This window comes from Prinia subflava, chromosome 10 (genome assembly GCF_021018805.1).
Source record: "Prinia subflava isolate CZ2003 ecotype Zambia chromosome 10, Cam_Psub_1.2, whole genome shotgun sequence".
Classification (NCBI taxonomy): domain Eukaryota; kingdom Metazoa; phylum Chordata; class Aves; order Passeriformes; family Cisticolidae; genus Prinia; species Prinia subflava.
The window spans coordinates 21,870,032-21,891,722 of record NC_086256.1 but is presented as its reverse complement, the minus strand read 5'-3'; the positions used below and the strand labels follow the sequence as shown (position 1 = coordinate 21,891,722).

The window sequence follows — 21,691 nt, the reverse complement described above, 5'->3', positions numbered from 1 at the left end:
GTGATGGTGTGGCTGCCAAGGTTCAGGGCAGTTCATGAGAACTGGTGTTACCTCACAATGCCACCTCCTTCTGCAATACAATAACGTTGTAAGGCAACTTTGAGGCTTGGTCCCTTTTCTTACTAGTCTTGGTTCTCTGCCACAAACGGTGACAGAGTGAAAATATTCTGTGGGTTTTTTAGTTTGTTTTATTTTCAAACAGCGCTTCATATATTGGATAAAGATAATGCCACAAATATAGAAGAATCTACTAATTGAATTAAGAAAACGCATTATAATAATTCAATAAAAGAGCTAGTTAGTAAAGTCTGTCCTGAAGATGTTGAAACAAGAGAATTTGAATTACCTTGCAGAATAATTAACATATTATTTAAGGTTAAATATAAAATTACTAGTCTTGCAAGAAGGGATGTTATCAAGGCACTAGAATCTTGGAGTTTTTTTAACTCAGCAATAAACTTCAAAGTCCATTTAATTTCTGCAGTTATTTTTAGTTTTTAGATTCTTCTGGCAAATAATCTTAGTGCACTGAAAAAAATGCAAACTTTAAACTGAATATGTCATACAGATCTTAAGGAAGTTAATCATGTTTTGGAAACAAGCATGAAAGCTTTCATCTGAAAAGCTGAAAATATGTGTGCAACTTTCTCAAGATGGATGGAAAATAACTTGAATTCTGCAAAATGTCACCTAGGCAATTCAGCCACACCTCAGCACTTTTTGTGTGTATTTTTTCAACTTTATTTAAAGATAAACATGCTATAATTAGCTAGGTAAAATAACATACTTTAAAACATTTCATCAGTTTGAAATTCCTATTGATGTCTCAAGTTTCTATAGCTAGGAGAGTGGATTCTTTGTCCTTGAACTTGTTTTTTATAGCATAATCCAAGTGCAGGAATAGTCACTTCTTTCCAAGCAGCTGATGCAGATCTAAATTGTTCCTTGCAGGAGCTGGAGCTCTGTTCAGACTTGTTTGAAATCTCATCAATTCTAATTTTAATGTTTCTCTAGTGGTGGATATTTTGGGCTTCACTGTATGAAACTGCATCAGGCAGTTTCTCCTCTCCACACGGTCTGGAATGCAGCCCCTCCTTCCCATGCCAAAGTGTTTTAGCTCTGGAGTTTGAGGCTTCTTTGCAGCACTCTGAGGTTGGCTAGCTTACCTACGTGAGAGCTAGCCTGTCCTTTCATGAGCTGGAAGCAGAATTTAGCAGGCCAGGTGTTAAATTTTGCATGCCATTCCCAGGATTTTGGGGAGGGTTATTGTTTGGTTATCTATCTCTTTATTATCCAAAACATTGATCTGAAACTTCAGCAGTTGTAGGAGATAGTTGGCGTTGCTGTTTGGAAAGCTGGTGGGAAAAAGGATATTTCTTGGGTTTTTTGAATGGCAGTGTTGCAGAAGCTGTTTTCTGCCATGCACACACATGTCCACCAGGACTGTTTGCTGCTAGGATTGCCAAATATTTGGTTGTGTGAGAATGTTTTCAGTTTGTCAAAATACAGCAATTTCCTACTAAAATGTTGCATGCCAACATTTCATTATAATATCTTGCAACCATTGAATCTGAAATATTCTAGGCCCCTTTGTGCCTTGAAACAGATGTAAAACTCGGGATTTTTCTTACAATAATGGCTGTGAAAATTTACCTAAATTTCAATTCTTCTAACGTGTGCTTAAGAGAAATTACTGGAGCATAATTCCAAAAGGGGAAAATTTCTGTACATGTAGAGCTGTGTGAGCCTCCCGTGTCCAACCTGAGTGACAGTCAGTGCTTCGACCTGGAGCAGGACGGGTGACTGAAATGGCATCGCCAGAAATAGCTTGTTCCAGGTGCTTTGGATGGGGCTGCAGCTTTCCTGCGTCTGGAGGGTGTTTGTTCTTTCTAACAATTACTCGAAAGGGAGTGATCTGAGGTGATGTGGGGAAGACAGAAGACAAGGCAGACCCAGGAGTAGGCTGGGACAAGTAGCTGATGATCCTTAGGCGCAGAGAGAGGATCGGACTGGGAGGAAGGAGGACAAGTGTGCCTGTACTGGCTGGCTGTGTTTGAGAGAAGGCAGACAGGGAATTTGTGCTGCTGGGAACAGAGACTGGGGAATGTAAGAGAATAAGAGCAGTGTGTTGGGGGACTGTGAAATGGGATTTCCAATACTGGACATGGGGACAGGGAGGTTGGAGAAGAGCTGAGGTGTTGTCAGAGAATGGGACAGATGGGGCAAGGATCCTTGAGAGACACACTGGCTGTCAGCAGGGAGAGAGCCTGGGTGGGCTGGGTCAGACCGCTGGGAACAGCATGTGATGTGACCCTGTTAGGGTTGCAGCTCCTCTGTGTAGAAAGGGTTGCAGCTCCTCTGTGTAGAAAGGGTTGCAGCTCCTCTGGGTAGAAAGGGTTGCAGCTCCTCTGGGTAGAAAGGGTTGCAGCTCCTCTGTGTAGAAAGGGTTGCAGCTCCTCTGTGTAGAAAGGGGTGCAGCTCCTCTGTGTAGAAAGAGGTGCAGCTCCTCTGTGTAGAAAGGGTTGCAGCTCCTCTGTGTAGAAAGGGTTGCAGCTCCTCTGTGTAGAAAGGGGTGCAGCTCCTCTGTGTAGAAAGGGGTGCAGCTCCTCTGGGTAGAAAGGGTTGCAGCTCCTCTGGGTAGAAAGGGTTGCAGCTCCTCTGGGTAGAAAGGGTTGCAGCTCCTCTGGGTAGAAAGGGTTGCAGCTCCTCTGGGTAGAAAGGGTTGCAGCTCCTCTGGGTAGAAAGGGTTGCAGCTCCTCTGGGTAGAAAGGGTTGCAGCTCCTCTGGGTAGAAAGGGTTGCAGCTCCTCTGGGTAGAAAGGGTTGCAGCTCCTCTGGGTAGAAAGGGTTGCAGCTCCTCTGTGTAGAAAGGGGTGCAGCTCCTCTGTGTAGAAAGGGGTGCAGCTCCTCTGTGTAGAAAGGGGTGCAGCTCCTCTGTGTAGAAAGGGGTGCAGCTCCTCTGTGTAGAAAGGGGTGCAGCTCCTCTGGGTAGAAATGGGTGCAGCTGTGCTGCCTTCTTTGCTGCAATGGTCATTTGCTAGGCAGGGAATTGGAAAGACAAAGGTTTTGTGATTTGTACAGGGTTTTTTCGAAGACCATCCTTACTCGTTCTTTTCCTAAGGGATACTGAATAAACCACTTCAACCACTGTTTTATGGGGAGAATTCGAATTACTTATTCTGTATTTCTGACATTCAAGGCAAAACTCTGGGTCTTGATTTGTAGAAGTGTTGAGCTTTCACAGCTTCATTCTGAGCGGAATCTGCTTTGAAGGTGAACTGTTTCATAAAGCTGTGTATGTTGAGAAGGAGGTGCTTAAATCGGTGCCAGAATTAATTAACATTTTTGATCTCTATTTTTGGCCCACATTCTAATCTGTAAAATGGGGATGTTACTACCTCATCATTTTGAAGGCCATTTGTGAAGTTATTTTATTAATTTGATACTCCAACAGTGCATACTAGGAAGCTGTATCCCTCCCTGAAACTTATGTTTAATAATAGGTTATGAATAGTGCACAATAAGCAAAGCCTAGAGACAATTTCATGCTGCTTATTATAGCTGAGTGTCATTAATGAATGAGTAAAGGGTCTTCTAACATAAAGAAAACAGAACTGAAAATTGAATACTTTCAAGGGGGAGAGATTATGGGGGGGTCTAATTTTGAGATTTTTCAAATATATACATTTATGCTCAAATACTTGACATAATGGTTTTGGGAAAAGTACTTTTAAAGTATTTGTCCATGATTGTGTAACTTTTTTCTTTTCATAATACTGATTTATCTTGATCTATAATTGCAGATTTTAAAACATGGAATCTGGTTCTTTTGGCTTTCAACAGTATCCATGTCTCTCGTGCTTTTTCTTCTTTCCATGACTGCTAGATTTAATTTAAAGAACAAAAACCCAAGTACCACCACCCCCACACCAAACCTCCTCACACAAAGTATTTTTATTGAGCATATGGTTATATTTTATAATATAGAACAGTTTGGCACTTTGCTGAAGCTACATCATTGATATATGTTAAAAGTTTCAAAATATTTTTTTCCTCAGTGGTTTATTTTTTGCTTTCTGTATCACCTTTACCTTAGCTTTTTTCCGTACTCATTTTTGAAAAAAGCTTCAAAAGATAGAGTGTAGCTTGGAGAAGCCTTTAATATAGTAGGATAGTGTAACACAGAGTGTGCTAATTACAGATCAAAGCTAAACTATTTTTATGTACCTTTTCCTAAAGGAGGAACCTGGGGCTTTGAACCAGTCAGGCTAATTTTTGCCACTAACCTTTTCTAAAGCTGCTAACAAAGTTTTTTTTTTTAATTTCTTACCTCCTGTAATTAAAGAATAGTGCATCCTATTCAACTTTGTGTATCTGCTGGCTGTGTAGCAGGTAGAAATGTGGGGCGGGGTGTTCCCAGGGGAAGCGGCTGCTCTGTGGATGGAGCTGTGAAGTCTTAAAAGAAAGAGTGAAGGCACAGATCCCTGGCAGGGTGGCAGAGCTGCTCCTGGTGAGCTTTTCCTCCATCCATGTGTGTTACTGGGGTGTCTGACACGTGCCCCACTGTCACCTCTGCTGTCAGCCACAGGTGAGCACAGGGAGAGCAGCAGCAGCAGCAGTTCACCCTGTGTGCACTACATACATGTGCTGGCAGAATGAGAGCTGGCTGGTCCCCCAGCTTATAATCAGTGGGATAATTGGGCTGGGTAATTGCCAGGCAGCCTTGTTAGTTTTGCTGTGAGTCAGCCATTGTGTGTGTCTGCCACTGCAACAACAAGAGTAAGCAGGCAGATTTTCTGCTAAAATAATTAGACAATGAACAGTGTTTTTTGTCTTGTGGCTGGTTGCCTTCACAGACATCACACCTGAAGCTGTTGTGGAAGTACTGGCTGTTCACACAGGGAAAATAATGGTGTCAGTCAGCTATGAGAAGTTAACTTGACAGTAAACTTCATTTAACTTACACAGGCTGTACCAGAGGCTTTGGAGATTTCATCTCCACCTTTGCCCACTGGTTCTAAAATTGTCTGGGAGCCTTTAAAGAGCAGGGAGAGATGGGAGATCTTATTGAATAATAGTTTGGGTACTTTTCGTGTTTGAAATGCCCTGCAAACAATACTTGGGGACTAATTTTAATTGTTCACAGAGTTGCATTTGAAAAGTTTGCACTATGTGGATAACTTGCTCAGAATCGAGATTTCAGATCTGTCTGCCTTGTTTGTAGAGAAAAGAAAAAAAAGTTAAGAAGATAGCCTCTGATATTTACTGTGTTATGCTATTGCTTTTTATTAGGAAGCAGAATTAATGATTCAAGCATGAGTTTCACCTCTTCATGCTGTACCAGTTTTCCCAAGGGGATTTTTTTGGAGAGAGATGCATGTAAACAAATACTGTTGAATTTAAACATGTGGCTGTGTGTTTTAAGGAGCCCCACTCAGCAGTAACATCAGGGACAAGGAAAATGATGCAGTATTGGAAGTTTTATATTAGTGGTTCTGCAAGTATATTGGATTTCAGTAGGTGATCTCTATTTCTGAACACTCTGTTCTTGCTCTTTTGCATCAGCAAAAATGTTAGGTGGAACAGAGGGACTGTAGGTGGGCTGCTCAATAAGGAAAATTGAAATGAATCCTTGCAAAGAAAGTTGGCTAAAAATACATTTATATAGAGTGACTTTGTGCAGAGCTTTCTAAGGAATATGAGTTTAACCAGGAGTCTTACTAAGTCTGATTATTAGCAGGAAATAAATACTCCAAAATGCAAAACATGAATAATTTTCCATGAATTTTTTACAAGGCCTAATATTTCTTGTACGTGAATGTCCTTTTTTGATTTTGTGTGAAATAAGATGCTTCTATCTCAATTCTGTGATGTCTCTGCAGCATTCTTCTGGTGTTTGTTTTGTTTTGGGGTGTGGAGTTTTTTGGCGTTTTTTTTTTTTAGTTTGTTTTAAAGGAAAGACCACAGTTTTATTTGACTGACTTGTCCTTCTGAAGCCAGTAGGTACTTTTGTTAGTACTATTATTTTGTGTTGTGTTAGATTTTGTACTGTATCTTAGTCTTTCATTGCTCTTGATGAAATAAAGTTTGTTTTATACTAAGATGACTAATAGAGTAAGATCTAATTTTTTAAAACTCTTTTTTCTTGTGAATTCTGAAAGGGTAAAAATTAAATATATGGCATCTTCTCTAAGGGGAGATATAAGCAACTGTTAATAAAAGTTGAAAAACAAACCAGGTAAATATTTTTAGTTTCATCACTTTGTTGGCTGAATACTTGCTGCTTTTGCTATGTTTGGTTGATAGATGACAAATAGTTTGGGTGGGTTTTTTTGGTATTTGTTCTCTTTTTACAAGTAAGAGACAGCTGCTACTCGTGAAATGTAGGCAAATTTGATGACACTGTATATCAAACTGAATGAATGAATCAGGATGTGGTGGGAAGTTCTATTTTTGTTCTGCATAGAAAGCAAGGAAAAATGGCAGAAAACTTGCCATGGTCTAAATTAGCTGAATTAATCCAAGAACAGAACCAGGCAAAACTCCTGGGATGCTGCATTGCTACTAGAATTATAGCTTTTAAATCAGAAAACAAGACTTAGGTCCAGGCCTCCTTTCTATATTCATGAGTTTCTAAAATGTTAGGCTGTTGTGGTCCATGCTCACTGGTCTGTCTTTGAGCTTGCACGCCCTTGCCTGCTGTGGTTTGTTTCTGTTGCATTCACAGAGTGAGAACTCTTGCTTGTGCTTCTCTAATTTCTGTTGTGGCTGCCTGACCTCCTCTTTCCTCTTTGTTTTCCCTGCTTGTCCATATCAAAAAAAAGCTCCCAAAGAAACACGGTGGTCAAGAAGTGGTCAGGAGCTTTATTGTGTTACTCAGAAGTTCTGTGGAATCATTTTTGCATCTCTTTCCTCTTGATGCAGTTCAGATTTCTTCCTACTAGAATCTCATTGTTGAATCACTGTGTTATAAGTCTATACAATGAAATGTAAAAACCTTCCATGCTTTATATTTTTGTAAGCTGTAAATGAAGTCATGAGAACAAAAAGATTTGATCAGTATTCTTACCAAATCCTGAAAGGAAGGAAGAAATCTGTTTAAAGTATTGAAATCATCATTCTCATTTTACTGTTCTTCCAAATACCGTGTTTCAAAAAACAGCACTAGGCTACAGCATGTGCAGGAAAAAATTCAGATACATGTTCTTGTGGGCTTGTTTGACAGTTCCACAGTCCTTTTCTTTTTTTTTAAGTAATGAGTCTGCAAAATTGTTCAGATGCAAGAGAAGTTCATAAACATCTTGCTTTCTTGAGTTGTTAGCTTCTTAAACACTTACTGTGTTGTCTTTTTTCTTATTTATTCCTATTTTTTCTCTATTCTAAACCAGACTAAATCACACTTTGAAATCTTCCGATACGCCAACATCAGAACTGAATGCTAGATTTTTTTTTCCCAAGAGTGGTTATTGAGGTGCAGGCAGTCATATCTGAATTTCTAGCTGTGTAGAAATCATCTGTGTTCACTCTCTACTCATGTGCAGAAAATCCTTCATTTTCTTATAAAATCCAAACCTAGTCCTGTGTGTTTCCTGTAAGGATTGTCTGAATTGTGCCTTTTCAGCCTAGGTAGGACCAACTGTTAACTGCTGTCACTTTCTGGAGTTCAACCTTTAAAGCATCATCTTTAGAAATTCAGTTTAATATAATTTTATGCCTTTATGTTGACTTCAGACGTTTTTCTTCATCTATGCTTTACATTTTGTCAAGAAACTGAATGGCATGTGCTATTTAGGTGCAGGGCAGCTATGTTTAATTTCGTTAGGATGGAGGTGCTTGGAGAATATTTAATTTTTCTTTTAGCAATCCATTAGAGAACCAGCAGAGTTCTGTTTCCCCACAATGAAACTGCTCAGTCATTCTGTAAAAGGGATGGAAATATGAGCTGGTGATACAGCCTGCCTGTCTTAAAGCTCTTAAAGGCATTTGATTAGCAAATTTATGACCACCAAAAGGTCCAGTTATATTAAAGGACTGAATTGCAGTTTTATCCACAACGTATTGATGTTGTGGTGACTCCTCAAAGTAGTGTTTTGTGATTCCATTCTCAGATGGAGATGGAAATTTCATGGGATATGGCTTTTGAAACAAATAATTCTTGCTGGGAGCCAGCCTGCTGCCGAAGCACACCTGGAGTTCTGCTTACCTGACAAAGCACTGCCTTGCAGCACTGCCCAATTTTTAATGCACGTGTGCAAACAGCTCCCTTTTTGCCCAGTTTCAATTAGTTTGAGATTGATCTTTCACCTCAAACAGGATCATGCTTTTCTCATGTCACACCCTGGGAAGGTCAGTGGTCTGAGGGACATCAGGACTGTCCTTTGAGCCTCAGACAGGTGGAAGAAGGGGAATGATAAAGTGTTGAAGATGAGAGCACTTCAGAGAGCTGTATGGCAGGCTGTATTCCTCTGGGGGCAAATCCGGGCAGGCAGTGCCAGCCTGTGTGCAGTGGGAGAGAGCTGTGTGAGGTTATCTTGGTGTTGGGGACCTCGGAATGCTGCAGGCACTGAGCACTGGATTAGTTTCAGCACTGACTGTGGTGCTGCTGTGCTGTGCTACAACAGAGGTTACAAATGGTTGTTGCAGCATCCTATCTTTGCATTTTGGCTTCCCTGTAGGGAGGGAGCAACACCACAATCGTTAGAACTGCATTTTGCATTTTGGACTGTTTTAAAATTAAGGAGAAAGGAAAGGATCCTGCTTTGAATACAGTTCATGTGTGCTATATGAATTTAATTATGCTGTTTGGCATAAAAATAGGTTTGCCTGTGTTTTCCATCAGCTTACATTTCTTGTTAAAAGGTAAGGTTCTAAACAGAAATGGAATTTTCCTTATTGACTTTTCTCAGAATTAACTGTGCCTGCTGGACTGTTTCCTAGAAGTGTACAACTTGTTTCAATAGCTAGTTTTACAAAATTCATCTTTTTGCTGGTGGCTTTTCGTCACTATTTTGCCTATTGGACAACAGCCTAAGAAAAAATTGAGAACATGTATTTTGGGGGAAGAAGATAGAGTAATTAATTACGGAACAACATAGCGTTAATTGAGTTTCTTTTAAAGATAATTATATTATTTTTAAGACCTTACAGATGGAAATGCTGCTTGTTTCTTTGTTTAGTTTTCAGCATTGTTAGCAAATCTAGCAGCTCTCTTTTCCATCCTGTTTAGATGGATAAATTCTCTGTGGTTAAGTAATATCATTGATGCTTTCAGGAAGAGGTTATTATTGTTCTGCAAAATTATTGATGCCTTCAGCAGAATGAGACCATGTCTGGCACACTTCAGGTTGCATCCTTGCACTGTAAGAACTGGAGCCAGTTTTGCAGTGTACATCAGTTACAGTGCTAGGGATGGCAAGTGAATAAAGTGTTAAAAGAAAACTTGTACATAAATACTTTGAAAGTACACTGATGTGCTTTAGGTAAATCAGAATGGGAATGTGTAATTGAAAATCTCCCATTTCAGGCCTTTTGTGAATGGTGTTTCATCACCGCTTGTACTTGCATTTGAGTTAAAAAAATAATAATTCAGAATGTTTAAATAAACTACCTAGTTATAATTATAATAATTTCAGAATGCATTTTAAATCAAGGAACTATGCTTTCATGTACATATACTTAGATGTATTGTGTATTTGTTTTTAAATGAAAAGAAACCTGGTCTCCATCTTCCTGTTGACATCAAACAATCCTCTGATATGCAAATCCAGCTATAGGGAGAAAAGATACACAGGGTTGGTTTGGATTCAGTCCAAGACTGAAAGAAAATTATATTTAAAGATGTAATTTATGTGCTTTGCCTCATTTAAATGAAAATGCATTTTGAAATAATCCCTATAACTAAAAACATTTGGTGGAATCTTAAGATCCTTTGTATGACTGATGCATTTTGCTTAGGTAGTTTAAAAGCATCTCTCTCATACTCCTGTGTCTCTAATGTGCAGATGCAGCTGTCAGCTTCTCAGTGGCATGTTGGAACATAGTATGAGAATATTTTTATTTTTGAAAATTAATAAATTTTTATGTGAACTTTCTTAAGGCGTTCATGAGCATCAAGTCTGTCTGTACACGCAATTAAAATACATCAAGTACTTTGCTTTCCATCTGAAATTTTGCTAGCCTTAATGTTGTTTATGTGTTTTCTTCTTGTGTGCAACTTCAAAACCTGACACAATATGATTTCTTTGGAAACAGAGGCCAAACAAGCAACGATTTTTCAATCTTTTTTCCCTTTAGCTGCAGAATTTATAATGATTAAACTTTTGCATTTTAACATTGGCTGAATTCCAGGTTTTCAGTAGGTATCTTTGGAGGATTGTTATTCCGTTCCTGAATAAAACATTTGAAGATGATGTGTATAGCAGACTGTAATTGTTTTGTGTAAGCTTTAACAGGCCAGTGAACAGTTACCAGTGATCAGGAATGGGTTTTCATACAGGATAGAAAATACTTGAACAGGAGTTACATCACTATGGAATTTTCAGAAATCACAGTTCCTTTAGTTCCTTTTCATGTATTGCAGAAGTTTTTAAAACGAATGTGACCAATTCTTTTTACACGATCTTTGTGACTGTGTGATAATGCTGTTCGTTTTTCCTCTTTTTAGAAAATGAGGGTATGGAAATCAGTTTTGGTGTAAGAAATTGTATTTAGTTTGGGATGTTCTGTGGCACATAACCTTTATTTGTTCTGTGGCTACTTTATACTAGATTACTCTGAAAACATTAACCCAACACTGAGGAGTGCTAAGTACTGTATAAATCCTTTTTTGGGGTAGGAGTTTTATTTCATTATGTTATTTTCACAATGTTATTTGTGACTCGGTGTGTAGGCTGACTCATACACCTGCAGTGATGATGCATACATTAATATTTGAGGGGAAAGTTTTCTGTGTCAAGAAATTTTGTTAAACCTTTCTTACTAGGTTGTGACCCTCTTGTATTTTTTTATTTTTTAATTAAGGATTTTCTGTCTTTTTTTCAGTCATTTTATGCAAGGTTTGATTTTTAATATTCACTATCCATTGTTTTTTTAAGCATTTTAAGAAACAGAAGAGGTTGATTCCTGAAAGAACAGTGTGGAAGTACTTTGTTCAGCTTTGCAGTGCCTTGGAACATATGCACTCTCGTCGTGTTATGCATAGAGGTAATACAGGATCAAAGATGATTTGTCCTTACTGAACCTTTGACTGTGTGAGAATTGAGCTGGCTGGAATCAATTTTGACAGCTGAAACAATGTGTGTTTCTGTAAGATTTTAAGAGTAATGGAAAACGGAGAGAAGTTTGTGGTTATACGTTTGTTGTGCTAGGCATTTGTTTGATAGCAAGTTTTTCAAAATAAGCGATAGTTCTGTAAGTGATGGATACCCTGCCATAGCTACTTCATTTTTCTGGCTCTTGTCTTCTGTCCTGTATTTATTCTTCTATATTTGCCCGTTGGCCTGCCCAAGTGTTGCTACCTGCCTTGCACAGATCTGTCAGTCCATTCTTTACGCTTCTTGCACCTAGTTGTCCTGAAGAATACCTGCTTGTGCTCTGCTTGCTGGTGATGGACAGGCTCTTCTCCTAGTGCCTTCTCTATTGGTTATGTGCAGGTGGGAGCATTTCCTCTGCTCCTTTGCACTATTTCCAATCTCTGTCCCAACAGCCCTTGTAGTTGCCAGCTATCCCTGTCAAGTACTAAAATTCCTTGGCCCGTTCTAAACCTCAGTGCTGCTGTCTCCTCTGGATGTGGTCTTGATTTCACCTCACAACTCTTGAGCCAAAGAAAACAGATCATAGTATAGCTTCTTCTCAGATCTGCTGGTTTTTGGTTTTTTTTTTCCTTTTTGAAATCCCTCTGGTGATGGGATTGTGAGTTGTGTGTGGGCTGTCACATTTTGGGTTCAGGTGACATTACCTGTCTTAGGTTGGTGGCTCCCTGTGCTCAAATGCAGCTCACTGATAGAAGCAGTCCCTCGATGTCTGCTGAGCTCTGACATTTGCAGCTGGAGACTTTGCACCCTTAGCAGATGAGCTTAGATACCCCTGCTCCTGCAAATGCCTTTCCCTTGTGCCTCTCCCTTTTTTTCCCCCTTTGTGCATTTGTACAGATGCCTGCAAGTGCAAGTGATACAAAGAGAAGGACATAAAATACAGATTCTTTCTATAGGGTACAAGTATCTTCCTTTAATATTTTTTACAATTAAATTAGTGAATTTCTGTATATTTTAGCTCAGAACAAAAGGATTTGAGCTCCTTCAACTGAAATACTAAGTTCAAAGCTTCTGGCAAACCTATGGCAAATCTAAGGGTTTCATAGTTACACACCAAAAGCAATGACAATTAAAGCTATTTTTAAATTGAGCTATATCCATGTTGGGTTATTACACAAAGGGTTATCCAAACTCCTGAAAACTGGGTCAGATAGCAGGAGAACATAATTGCTTCTGTCTTCCTCTAAAGTTGTAAGGTTTTGTAACTTTTTTACTGGAAACCTGAAAATGCTGGTGTTGGAAGGGTTATTAACCATTCCTTTTACTGTGCCTGTATCTTTGCCAGCTGCAATCCCCTCTTGTCAAAGTGAACTGATCTCTGTAAGTTTAGGGCCAGGGTGGGTTGCTCTTCAGCAGAGGAAGAGCTAAACTCCCTTGCCAAACAAATAACAGGTCAGTTTATTTAGAGAACTAACAAGGTATGTACCTTGTTAGAAATCATAGAATGAAAGTGTCTGCTGTTGTCTCTAAGGGATTGGATTAAAACTTAAACTGGATATTACTTGTGAAAAATAACTGTCTGGGGTATACATCATTATTTTCCTTTGTTTCTACTTGATTAGCCCAGTTCCATTGACGAGTTCAAATAACCATTCTCCTGAGTAAACTTCTTTTTTTTTAATGCCTGCTCGTACAGAGAATCAGTTATCTATTTCAAATAAATAGCGTTATGCTACTGTGGGTAATTTGATTAGCAAAAGTAATGAAAAATGCTTTACAGTTCTTGAAAACATTTTTACACCGTTACTTAAGACATAATAAAAGAGCTGCTCTAGTTCTAGTGTCAGTCCTTCTGTGTAGCTTATATAAAGTAGTAATGAACTCCCCTGTATGTGCTTCTGGACTTTGGGTGTATGGGGTTTTTTGTTTGTTTGCTTGTTTCTTTAAAAAATACTTTCCATGGCTCTTGGTTTTCTTTGCTTGAGTGGTGGTTGTACTATTAAAATAGTGGATTTGAAGTTTTACATTCTGGACCCATTCTTTCTGAATAGCACTGTCAAATTTTACCAGCATTAGCTGTAAATAAAATCCTCTTTGGGTGTATTAGTAGAAGAGTAGCTTTTCTTCAACCTTACTGTGACTTTTAAATTTTTAAATTTATTTTTCTTTCAGATATTAAGCCAGCAAATGTGTTCATTACAGCTACAGGAGTAGTAAAGCTGGGAGACCTTGGACTTGGTCGATTTTTCAGCTCCAAAACCACAGCAGCACATTCTTTAGGTAAGCTTTCTCTGAGGTATGGATGTAGAATCTTTTACATGGTTGGAAATAGTGTGCCCACTCAGGAGGAGGAAGAAAAGGGTTAGGACCAGCTAAAGATGTTCTTAAGTAATAATAAAAATATGGTCCTAAAGGTGTTATTAATAAAAAAAAATGGTCAGCACCATGGACAAATACAGAAACACTGTAACACTCAGGCATTACTTTCAGCATGCTTTGGGTATTTTCCCTCCTTTGTTTGCATAATTTAATGTACATTTCTGCCTCTAAACAAGTCTATAAGACAATAATGTTGCCTAGAAATGATAGGAAAAAAGAAGGGGATAACACGGATGCATTTTTTAAAAAATTGACTTGAACTTTGTTCAGTGTTGGAAGGAATCTCGTAATTCTGTGTGCCTGCATGAGTAGCACTAATGTTACCTCTTGGTGATGTGGTTTCAAAGGGCTCTCAGAGGAGCTCCCATTTTTTAAGGTGACATTTTTCAATATAAGCTTAGGTAGTTGAGGGGAGATCAGAATTAACAAAATGAGTTCTCAGACAGCTTTTTTCTATTCTTGGTTTTAGAAGTTTTCTGAAATGTGCAATTTATTCTTTGCTAGGATACAAAACTGGCAGTGTGTTATCTCTATCCAACCGAAATTTTAATGTAATTTACATGTTCTGAGTAGCATGTGAATACTAGGATGATTAAGAAGCTTTTAAAGAAGAAAAATTAAATATTTTGCATATATTTTAAGTTTAAAGGTGGGTAATGGATGAATGACACAATCAAAGAGGATCTCTGTAGAAGAGAAAAACCTTGTAAATACAGTAACATCTATTTTGAAGAGAAATGTAGGAATTAGTGTTCTTAATACTGTTACGTTGGGTTTTTTTAAATCAGAAAAGATTTTTTTCCCTCACTGAAGTGTCTGTATTTGGTGGTTGCTGAATTCAAGCCTGTTCACTGATTGCATCTTTGTCATGTTTGTACCACATTTGAGATGTGAGTTGATACATGTGTTAATGGCCAAAAATACAATATTTGGGACAGGATTTGTCAAATTTTTGACACTGTCCTTAGTTCCCTGTCCTCCAAAGCCTTTGGTATCTCTTTTGTGCCTTGCAGTTTTCACCATGTTTGGTGCAGACTGGTGAGGTCAAAGCCGTGAGTGGCTGCTGAGGTGTTCCAGGAACCCCAGGCACAGAGTGCATTAGTGGGAGGCTGAGGAGAAGCCTGAGGAGCGCCCAGGCTGGAAATGTGCTCAGGTTCCTCTCTGAAGGTCACCCAGGAGTGGCACTGAGGACCTGCTGCTGTCACAGGGCAGGGTTTGTGCTGCTCGTGCTGCCCTTGGAAGGCAGTGGCCATCCTGGCAGCCCTGCAGAGAGGCTGGGCTGGGTTCTTGTAGGTGGCTCTGCTCCTGCTGCAGATGGAAGCAGGGGTGAAGAGGGAGCTGTAAATCCTAATCTGAGCAGTAGGAGCTCATGAGCAAGGCAGAGGTCAGCAGTGAGGGTGGGAGAGTGGACTTGGATTGTGAGGCACAAGTCAGAAAGTTAAAGAGGAGCAGATTGCCTCAACCCTGGATTGTTTTGGCTCCTGGCAGGGGAATTGTTGTGAGGGCTGAGCTGGAAATTTAAAAAAGCTGAAGGCTGTGCCAGACTTAAAAACAGTGTAAAACCCTGAGCCCCTTAAAGCTCATCTTTTACAGATCCAAGAGTCGTCCAGAGACTGGGGGAAGGAGGGGAGGATGGCAGCTTTGTTTCTTCTGTTGGTGGTTGTGTCTTGATAGAGGAGTTATTTTTTTATTTTCTTTTCCCCCTCTCTCCTCTTCTCTCATTTCCCTCTTAATTATGACCTAATGTCAGAATTCAGCCTAGAAAAAAGGTTTGTGTCAGCTGTTAACTTAGGCTACAGAGGAGACAGTGACTTTCTGATTTGTTACTAGCAGAGACCACTTCTTAAATTGATTTCTTCTGTAGTTTTTGATGCTGGTTTTCTTAAAATTTCTTTTAGAGTTGTATCTTTTTATGATTCCATAAACCTTTGGTGCACGTAACCTAGTAAATTACAAACATATGTGTAGCAGTTTTTACTTGTTTACAGGCTTTATAAAAATTTCAGTAGCAAACTAGATTCAGGCTTTCAGAGATAAAGAAATGTACTAAAATTTTAATTAGCTACAGCGTTTAACTGCTAATTATGAATAATACTGATTTAATTAGAATTTTTACTGATGGTCCATTTGAAACAAGTGAAAAAACTGCACTGGACAGGGTTTTTTCATATATTAACTCTTTCTATACAGTTTTATCTAGAATTTTCTATTGTCATGCCTATATCTTTTGGAAATGGAAAACCTTTCTTACAAAAGGGCAGAGGAAATGAAGGCATTTGGTATTGTTGATTTGATACAAACTTGACAAAATTTCTTGTTTTCAGAAGACTTCATATTAGAAAGGGGAATATGATCCAACAAAGATTTCTTACTCCTTTCCCTAAAACTGTCTTAGGGCTTTCTTGATGCTGTTGTTTTAATGGCTGTATGCCAGGCCTTTACAGCCTTTGGTGAAATGTCAATTCTAAGGCCAGCTCATGGATATATGGATATGGATATATGCATTTTTTTCTTTGTTAGCCATTCAGTGGATGTAAAGATAAGTCTTTTCATATTTCAGTTACAAAAAGAATCACTTGGTTTCTCTGCTGTGGCTGTGCAGTAAGGCTGCCCAGTGTGCTGTCCAGACATGCAGTGCCACCAGCGTGGGGATCCCTTCTTGCAGGGCAAAGGAGCAGATCTGCAATCTTCTTAAAATGCTGGAATACAGAGAATCATCTGCATGGAATTCTGGTCTTCTGTGTTTTGACAGTATCTGTCATTTCTGTGAAACTGCTGTCCCCAGCACAGACTGTTATGTGAAGGGTTTGACTGTAAACTCACACAGGTTGTGGAGAATAAAATACCTTGTGAAAATGTGTGCAAATACTCTCCTCTCCTCTCACATATGAGTCTCTAATGCACTAGAGGGTGTGCTGAGGTGGTGGGCTGCAGCACCATTCTGTGAATACAATAAACTCCCCTTAGATCCCCAACGGTACTCAGAACCTGCACCCTCAGTGTGCAGTCAGGCTGGCAGGGAAATCTGCAGCTGAGTCATTGCAGTCATCAAAGGAGCTGTGTTAAAATAGCTCTTTTATTTTACATACAGAATCATGAGATCTCTTACAGTAGTTTGAAAGCTGAAGAGAAATTACTGTGTTGTTATAAAATAACTCAAGATATTTATAGATTGACTTCTGTAGAAGGACTGCACATTGTGGGCTAGGTTGCAGAGTTACTTTGGATAAGGACAGTATTTTGGGTCCTGTCCTTGAAGATGAGTCCTTGACTTCGACATCTCCTGTAGCTGTATTAAATAAATACAAACCCCTGAACATTATAGAATCAGTAGGGTTGGAAAGGTCCTCCAGGCTGCTTATTTGTGATGTGGTTTGTCTGTCTTCAGCATCCACATTCATCTTGTTAAGCATATTGAACTCTATATTAGAAAATGGCTGTGGTCTCATGGACACTGAATCACACATAAACTGTCTTCTGGTTACTGAAATTTGGCCTCTTTAGCCGCCTTCCGGAATTCTGATAGTTATGTATGCCAGTGCATGAAATGTCAGTAATGATTATGTGGCCATTTTTAAAACTGTGGTCTTTTAAACCTGTCCTGCTTGAACCACTACATTGTTTTGTGTAAGTAGATTTAACATTTACCAGGCTGATTTTTCTACAAGCCTAAAAATGCTTGATAGCTTTTAGAGCTGGTAACTATTGTAGACCTAGTAACTACATTAGAGCAACTTACTGTATTTCATTCCATTGCCTGATGCATTTAACTTTACTCAGATACATTGTGAGTTATATGTTTATCCAGGTAGTAAGATGGACTGTTGATATCATAACTCCCTTTTTTGTAATAGATGCTTTGCCTCTGATCCTTCAAATCATTCCTCTGCTCTGTATTAGTCACCATTTCCATTATTTCCATTCCCTCTCTCAGTAACAGGAAGCTTGCACAAACAATCAACACTTTCTGCATCTACAGCATCTTTAAAGGGAGGGAGCTCCAGAGCAGCAGCAGATTCTGAGGAGATGCTGTATTTGACCCAGACCATTTTCAAGGAAGTTCACTATTCAGACTTGCAGGTTATCACAGGTCTGCAAAGGCAGTGAGCAGAATGCTGAAGTTACTGATTCTGTTCTTAAAAATGTAGGCACCTCAATGATTTAGCTCCTTTTCTTGTATTATCCCACTTCTGTGTCTTCAGATAAATACAGGAAGTCAGGAAGTTACATATCTCTGTACTACAGAGATGCTGTATTTCACTTCCCAGAAATAAAAAGATCCAGGAAGGAATTATAATGTATAATTCCACATTAGTTGCTTACCAGCAGCACAGCTATGTCCTAGGAGTACTCACCATGTTAAAAGGATCATTGCAATGCTTTCAGTAGTTCCTGGATGTCAGAATAATGAATCTTTAGGGTCATGTTCTGTTAAAAACCGTTTATAAGTAGTAATGATGTCTGAATCTTCAGGTTGCTTGTATGATTCCGTAAGTAACATTACTAATTTCAATTCCTTTCACTAGCTGGTCATTGGGGGCTGCAGGTTGTATTGTAGTGAAGGTGTTACACTAGGCTAAACGCTGTAAAGTGGTAACATTTGTTCTTGCTTTTCACTATCATCAATCTTTCACGGTCATATCAGACTCCTAATGTATCAGCAGGCTTCCCAGAGCTACTGGTTAAAATTACCTTTGCTTTTGGTAGCCTATGAACCTTCAAACCTCAGTGTTTTCAGCTGCCCCCTGTGGATTCTGTGAAGCCTCTTTCTGGCACATTACTCACTGCCAGCCACTTGTGTCATACCTGAGAGCAGCAGAGGCACTGCTGTAGCCAGTGAACAACCACATTCCTGTTAAACTTATTGCTGTTGTTGGATGAATTCTCCCAACAAAGCAACAGAAGATACTAAACCAGTGCTTTAATTAATGGATACAAAATGCAGCTGGAATTTTTCAGAGGTGTCCAAGCTCACAAGTCCTTAGGGTGTTAAAAAAAATCCCAGAGCGAAATAAAACAGTAAGATTAAAGACAATGAAACCAATTATAAATGTTTAGTTGCAGTCCCAATCTTAAGATATCTGTCATTAAGTGCCCAATAAAGTACTGATGTTGATACATTAGAGAACAGGAATATTTAGGGGGCCAGATCCATTGGAGGATACCACATGGGGAGCTCTGTCTTTGCCTGTCTGTCTGTTAGAGAAGCAGTTTAAATGGGTTTTCACCATCGTTTGCCAAGGAGCACATCAGGTGAAATTCTGGGTTACCAGCAGCAGTGGCCTGACCTGAGATAGATGGTTCTGGGTTTCCCTGTCTGAGCTGGGCCCTTCAAGTAGGAAAGTAATTCTCTCTCCTCCTTACTCCCTAAGAATGCATGACATAGTTTGACATGCAGCATTTCTTAAAGGTAGGGCACATTGTCAAAACCCTTAACTTTTGGAAATTATTAGAGTAAAATTATCTGTCTGATTACTTAAAGCCATTTAAGCTGATCATTCAGATGTGGAAATGCTTACATATTCACTGTATCTTGGTTTCCAGTATTCATACAGAGATCAATTCTGAATTAGCCTCATCTATTCAAAGAGCAGAAGTGAAACCAGATCCTTGTGTTACAATAACATCTGAGGTTCATACCACAAAGTACAAAAATGAGAAATTGCTGATTTTAATCGCTGATGGTCTTGCAAGATGTTTGGTTTCACAATAAAATAAACTTGAATTGACAGAAATCAGTGGGTTTTGATCGTTGGGATTCTTTTTCTCTTCTTGCTGTTAGGCAGTCATTTTGGGGGGTACAGGGAGAAAGTTCAGAAACAGTGCACTAAAATTGCCACTACCATTATTTTCCATAACTTCTTTTTCTTATTGCTCTGTCACGCATGAAACCATCACTCAGCTACTTCCTTGTAATGACATATTTTATAGAGCTGAAGCATCTCTCAGTATTTCACTCCTCCAAGTAACTTGTGACGCAGATCAGTAGGGTTTGATTAAAATCAAGAGGAGAGATGTTCCAGAGTATCCAATATAAATTCACTCTGGGACAGTCCTAATAAATGCTGCTTTTCAATAGCATTTCCAGAGTCCACAACTCTTGAGGCAGAATTAAGCTGGGACAGGCAGGTTTGGGAGCTGAAAAGCTGTGTTGAATTTATTCCTCCAGCTGATGGCTGAGTTGCTCATAGGAACCTCAGCTTCTGCTGGGCTCACTGGTTTTTCTGCCCTCATCTCTGAAGGTCCTGAATCTCAGGCTCAGTTTTAATTTCAGCTATTCAAAACAGCTGGTTTTTTTTTATTTTAAAACGAGCTTTTTCAGGTTTATATGTTCTCGAAGAACAGAACTTCTGAAACAAAAAATAAAACTCAGCCCATGGAAGAGAATTTCTAGTGGTTGTTTCTAGCCGCAGTGATAACAATTTGGAAAAGTAGCAGGGATGTGTGTGTGTAGTACCTACCTTTCCTTGGTTCTTTTCAGGAGAAACAAATTACAAAATTCTATAAAAGCAAAATTTGGAAGTGTTCTACAACTTCATAGCTCTGGTAATGAGGTATGAGCAGTGAAAATAAACCTGCATTGGATGAAATAGATACCTAATTCATGTATTTCTGTCAATATGAAGTGTCCTAAGTATGAGTTGAAGTGTTAAATGTAGCAAAATGAGAAAGATGAAAAATACTCTTCTACGAGGAAAACTATAATTTTACTCCTGCATAACAACAGAAGTTTTCATTCAAAAATACTTGTGGGTTTTTTTTTTTTTTGCAGTTGGTACACCTTATTATATGTCTCCAGAGAGAATACATGAAAATGGTTACAACTTCAAGTCTGACATCTGGTCTCTAGGCTGTTTGCTGTATGAGGTAATAGTGATATATACAGTGAACTTAATAACACTCCTGTACTTCCCCTGTCCCCTGCCCTGCTCCCCTTACATAACTTAAGCATGTGAAATACTTTTATTTGTGTTTTACTTGAACTTGCCTTTGACTGAGCTTGCTACAGAGAGTTTACGGCAACTTCTTGAAGATTGGGCATGACTGGAGAATTAATAATGAATAATAGCAAGCACATGTAAAATTGTTCTCAGTGTTTTCATGGCTTATGTTTGATTATATGATTTTGTTAATAAATGCATTGAGAAGTAGCATGACTACTTGAATATGTAAGTAATGCTCTCAAAAACTGCAATATAGTTATTTTAATACAAATTCCTTATTTTTATAAATACTTTAAACCTAAGTAAAATTATGAAAAAGTTTTACTGTACTTATTGCTACTAGCTTGGATGAATTCTCAATTTAATAACTTCTGCTGCACACACTTGTAATTTTTGTGTTCTTCTGTGATAGTTAAACTGCAGTTGTTTAGTTCTCTATTGGTACAGTCGAGATTGGTAGGTGACACATAATTTTATATAATATTATATCCTGAGAAAATAAAAGTACAGGGCACATTGAAACGTGGAAATATGGAGTCAAATGAAGGTATGAAGAAAAGGTAGGCTTCTAAAAAAATACATCTTCCAAGTTCTTTGCATATCACTTCTTGATTAGAAGAATAAACACTTGTGTTGAATGATGCTGGGGCAAGAAATGGTTCCATCAGCAATGGCAGTGAAATGTCCCCAGTCATGTTCCAGGTAGAAATTTATATGCTGAAATCACTTTTTTACCTACAAGCCTCCTGCCTCAGTGGGTCAGCAGAACTCATGTAACACATACTCAGCAGTATCAGCACCTCCTTGTTTATTTTAGGATTTTGTAGAAGACATTGGCAGCCTGTTGAGGCTGGATGTTACTGCTAGGTGAATCATCTCCAGTAATAGTTGTTTACTTTCTATCACTGATGTTGCTTTGAATATTAAAAGGACAAATAGCTGTATTGCAAGTCTGCATTTTACAGATGTGTGTACAGCTGGTGCTTTAAATCTTGGGGATCATTCAAAGAAGGAAGTCCAGCTGATAGCAAGTATTTAGAAGTTTGAATCCTGAACTAAAACTTAATCCTGTGTTGGGCTTCCTCAATACTGACCATGGCATCTGCCTTGAATTTCA

General features: G+C 38.8%; 1 protein-coding gene across 3 annotated transcripts in view; it reads left to right on the top strand.

Annotated features, from left to right (window-relative positions):
• The window catches only part of NEK7 (NIMA related kinase 7), a 60,574-nt gene that overhangs the window by 26,487 nt on the left and 12,396 nt on the right, over window positions 1-21,691 (top strand). For all 3 annotated transcript variants that reach the window (XR_010081481.1, XM_063407691.1, XM_063407692.1), the window contains exons 6-8: window positions 11,093-11,201; window positions 13,424-13,531; window positions 20,403-20,497. Coding sequence is in view for 2 of the 3 variants with exons in the window: in XM_063407691.1 (XP_063263761.1) it covers window positions 11,093-11,201; window positions 13,424-13,531; window positions 20,403-20,497 (312 nt within the window). In the remaining variant the exon portion in view is untranslated. The remainder of the gene's footprint in view (window positions 1-11,092; window positions 11,202-13,423; window positions 13,532-20,402; window positions 20,498-21,691) is intronic.